General features: G+C 35.8%; 1 protein-coding gene across 4 annotated transcripts in view; it reads left to right on the top strand.

Moving 5' to 3' along the window:
* Positions 1-5,196, top strand: part of LOC106872195 (gonadotropin-releasing hormone receptor) — a 787,632-nt gene that overhangs the window by 716,984 nt on the left and 65,452 nt on the right. For all 4 annotated transcript variants that reach the window (XM_052970806.1, XM_052970807.1, XM_052970808.1 and 1 more), the window contains one exon: positions 2,589-2,790. In XM_052970806.1, the coding sequence (XP_052826766.1) occupies positions 2,589-2,790 (202 nt within the window). The remainder of the gene's footprint in view (positions 1-2,588; positions 2,791-5,196) is intronic.

The following is a 5,196-nucleotide window of genomic DNA, read 5'->3' as shown; positions in this document are numbered from 1 at the left end:
ATATATATATATATATATATATATATATATATACATATATTCATTCGTGGCTTAGTGGTTAGGGTATTTGGCTCACGATCGTAAGGTCATAAGTTCGATTCCAGGCGGCGAGCATTACATCCTTGGGCAATACACTTTTTCTCATGTTGCTTCATTTTACTCAGCTGGAAAAAATTGAGTTGTACCTGTGTTTCAAAGGGCTAGCCTCTTCGCATTATATATGAGGACGTACCTCCTCGAGGATTACATTAAGAGCACGCATGTCTGTGGAATGCTCAACCACTTGCATGTTAATTTCACGAGCAGGTTGTTCTATTGATGGGTTCAACTGCAATCCTAGTCGTCGTAAACGACGGAGTGCCATTTATGCATACATACATGCACATTTCTTCAAATTAGTTTTAGGACCGTAACACGGAGCAGAACATCTACTGTAAGGGACGTTTTGTTCACCAACATCGACCCCACCACACACACACACGCGCGCGCACGCGTTCACACACGCATGTATTTATATGTATGTATATATTTATGGGTATACATATGAAATCACTTCACACTGTAGTTGCAAGTATTTTACTAAGATGACACGCAATGAGATTGAACGCTGATCGGTAAGGTAGCGAAATAAAGTTTTTAACGCTACATTCATGCCTGTGTTTAGATTATTGTTTAAATTTGCTTTATTACTCCCGCCTTAGCGAAGGCAGAGGTATTGCCTTCAGTCCTGTTTATTTGTTGTTTTTTTTTTCCATGGACAAGATATCTCAAGAACCGCTGGCTGGATTCGGATGAAACTTTCAGGGATGTTTCGCCTTGTGACTGGCACCAATTGATTAGATTTGGGGATCGATCCAGTACCGAACAAGGACTCTGGATTATTTGTTATATTTACTTTACACGATGACGATCTAACGCTAACTTTCAAGTTTTTCTCATTTATCTCCCTTTAGGCTGTAACTATTTTGAACGGTGAATTTTTAAACTTTGGCTCGTATTAGATAAGGATGAACTATTTATTACTGTTACTAAATTTTCTACAGCCACCTTTACATTCCATGACTACTAGTGGGATCGATCAAGTACCAGACAAGGATTCTGGATTATCTTACCGGTTTATTTTACTTAATTTTTGAGAGCGGTTCGTTTTTAGTATTCTTGTTTGTGAGAGCGGCCGAGTATATGCCAGATATTCTCATTTTAAAAATCATCTCCGGCAAATCGTTGAGAGGACGTTGTTGTAGCCTAGGCGGAGGTTTGCGCTCTCTGAGTGCTCTTGTTTTAATTGTTTTGCCGAAAGATAGTTGCTGAGTATACAAAACGACAGTCAGTTCCTCAATAATGACTTCAGTATAATATATAGTCTCTCGTTTCATCCTTAATATTCTGTTGTCTCCCTGGATGGTAATTTTAAGTATCTCATTTAACATATTTAGGAAAATGTGTAATAACCTACAATCCTGGATACGATTTCCCATTTATTCCATTAAATATGAGGTCTAAATTGCTCACGGTTCTGTTTTAAACAGACTGGCTTGGCAAAAATGCTCATAGACGATTGATCCAAATACCAACAGTCTATTTATTTGCATATGCCAGTATGTTGACTTCCTCTCTTTATCAATTTACTTATTTATATAACTATTATTCATTTTTGTTTTAGCTTATCTTAATTTTTTACTTTGTATATGTGTGTTTATCCATTTATCAAACTAGCAATTTCGATTTTCCGTGACTTCGTAAATTATATAGTTTAACGAGAAGCAAAGAGCTAGTGTAGATAGCTAGCTAGTAAGCATGATAAATAGATAGATAGATAGATAGATAGATAGATAGATAGATAGATAGATAGATAGATAGATAGAAAGACACACTAATAGACAGACAGACAGACAGACAGACAGACAGATAGATAGATAGATAGATAGATAGATAGATAGATAGATAGATAGATACATTTCTTTTATTAGCCACACAGGGCTCAACGAAGATGGGACAAATACAATGTAGAGCTTTTCTTTTTGGGAGGGGGAAGGAAAAAAAAGGGGGTCGATCAAAAGGGATCGTAGGAAGGAAAAGGGGGTAGTTCGATCAAAAGGGATCAAAAAAAAAAGAAAAAAAATAGATAGATAAGTTGGAAGGTAGGCAGAGAGCAAGACAGACAGGCAGGTCAATTGATACATAAATAGAAAGATAGAGAGATAGATAAAGGGAAAGAGAGACAGAGAGAGAGAGAGAGTCAGACAGAGAGAGAGAGAGAGAGTCAGACAGAGAGAGAGAGAGACAGACAGAGATGCTATCCATATAAAGGCACGTACACGGACAAGAATTTACGTGAATGCACACATACAATTAAGCTGAATGGATAAAATGATAGATTCATTGATGGCTGGATCAATAAATCGAACCATCAATCAACGAGCAGGACATTACAGCATATGAAATGGATTGTTAAGTATGAAACCACTTAATACTCAGGATTTATATATAATTTTTTGTTCTCTATTGTCGTTAAGCATCAAACTATTTCATACTCGCTTGTGTATTTATATATTTCTTTTGTTTTCTTTTGCAACCTTTTAATCCAGGCTGTTATTTTCCAAGAACAGCGAAAAATGTTCAGACAAGGAATGTTTCACCAATGCCGTGATAGTTATAATGCACTTTGGCAAAAGCAACTCTATTCGGCATCGTCAATGATTCTGCTGTTTGTAATCCCGCTCATAATAATGGTTACATCCTACCTGCTCATTTTAAAGACTATTATTAAAACATCGAGACAGTTTCACGGTAAGTCATTTCAGTCTTTAGTCAATACGTTGTTGTTGTTGTTGTTGTTTTTCTCACTTTCATTTGATTTATTGAGATTTGCTTTTATCACGCCGAAAAAGCTAGCGCCTACTAACTACGGACATCCATAATATTATAACAAAAAAGAAATCAAAATATAAAACATCTTATTCTCTCTCTCTCTCTCTCTCTCTCTCTCTCTCTCTCTCTCTCTCTCTCTCTCTCTCTCTCTCTCTCTCTCTCTCTCTCTCTCTCTCTCTCTCTCTTTCTCTCTCTCTCTATCTATTTATCTATAAATCTCTATGTCTCTATTTCTCACTGAGTAGGAAGAGAAATAATCAATTGTCAGCTACCAAGTGAAATATTCGGTCAGTCGACAGAGTGAAATATTGGTATGGATGGAAGCAAGATTGAGATAAGATGGTTTAGTGCGAGTAAAAGAAGAGGTGGAAGAAGAAAGGTATGACTCTACAATAGACAGTGGAAATTAGAGAGGTAACAGAATAAAATAAGAAAAGATATAGAACGTAAGTCAATTATAGAGAGAGAGTGACATAGACTGAAAGACAGAGAAATTTGTTGATGATATCGAAATTTATGTTGGGGAAATTTGGGATATGGAACAAAAGCAAGGGAGATTTTTATTGGAAGGTTAAAAAGTAGCAACTATGATGAGAGTGAGTAGGGAGAGGTGAAACATAAAAGTATCTCCTAATATAATAATGATCATAGTATTTTCCTATATTTGTGTATATATATTTATCTTTGTCCAAAATCACGCAGAGTATTGTAAGTGAAGGGAGAAGAGAGAAAATAGTAATTCAGGGAAGGAGAAGTAGTGAGAGTAATAACCTTGACTGAGAGGGTGTGAGAGAAAGTAATAGCAATAAGAGAGAGGAAGTGGCAAAGAGAGTGTCGTGTAACTTCTGTTTTTCTCAGTCATAACATGGGAATGAGAAAGGAAGGAGTGAGAGATGAAAAACGAAGGAGGAAGGGCTGAAAAAATAAATATCAGCGTTTCAACTCTGTGTGAGTATATGTGTGTATGTGTATGCGTGTGCAAGGGAAGTATGGAAGGGGTGAGAGATGAATAACGAAGAAAGGAGTGATGGCAAACTTGGTAGTGGGATTATGGAAGTTCTGTGATGAAAGAAAAGCAAACAGCGTTTAAACTCTGCGTGAGTATATATGTGTGTGTATATAAAAGGGAGTCATGTGAATGTGTGTGTGTGTGCTGAAAAGAAAAAATCAAACAGCGTTTCGACTTTGTGTGAGTATATGAGTGCATCTACAAAGGAAGTATGTGAATGTTTGTTTCTGTAATTATTATGTACCTTATTTTTGTATCTTATTTATATATAAAATACTACAATTAGCCGTCAGTTTTCGACGGCACTGGGTCAGCTAGTGTAGTAAGAATTGTGGAGTTTGAGGGTTAAGATCATAAGTATACGAAAGTGAATAGACAACTTTTGAAATACGCTCGAAGCCAAAGAGACGGAGAAATTCCCTTACAGAGAGAAACTGTTCGAACCTTTTACAAAAAAATATATGAAGATCATTACGTATGTACGTATGTAAGTACGTATGCGTGTATGTATGCATGCATGTATGTATGCATGTATGTATATATGTATATATATATGTAGATGTCTCTTAGACACAAGGCACGTTACCGTGTTTCCATGACATGATATTATTATTAGCTCTTATTTAAATGCTGTGTGCATTATATATGTCTGTACGTAGACACACACGCACAAATGGATAGATAGATAGATAGATAGATAGATAGATAGATACATACATACATACATACATACATACATACATACATACAAACATACATACATACATACTTACATACATGCGGACATACATACATATATACATACATGTATATGTATGTATCTATATATTATGAATGCATTTTGAATGTATGCATGTATATATGTATGTTTGTTTAGGACGAGCTTCAGCACAGCTTCTGTCCACTAAATTCCACATGCAAGACAATGTTCTAGAGGAAACTACAGAAAAATCCATTTGCTTAATGTGACACTCGGTGTACAGTAATTTACGTTTGATACACAGTTGCTTCACACAGCAGTATAGTCACTGCTTTCATTTTGACTGTTCATCGGTCACTACATCAGATGCAATTTTGTAAGGGTAGAATCAAATGGACTGTTGAAGCTGTTATTTACTGTGAATTTTTTTGATAGTTTGATTTGTGGTGTAGAACAGCATATTACTTCTCAATGGACAATGCTTACCTACAGAGATACCTTACGCTAAAATAAATTATTAGGATATCTAAAATATTCTTCATATAGCCGAGTAAGGGATTTTTCGAAGCATTTTTGCAGAATAGTACACGTTTACTTCAGTTGAAGTGGAGGCGCA

This window comes from Octopus bimaculoides, chromosome 9 (assembly GCF_001194135.2).
Source record: "Octopus bimaculoides isolate UCB-OBI-ISO-001 chromosome 9, ASM119413v2, whole genome shotgun sequence".
NCBI classification, from domain to species: domain Eukaryota; kingdom Metazoa; phylum Mollusca; class Cephalopoda; order Octopoda; family Octopodidae; genus Octopus; species Octopus bimaculoides.
This window is presented reverse-complemented; position numbering and strand designations above follow the sequence as displayed.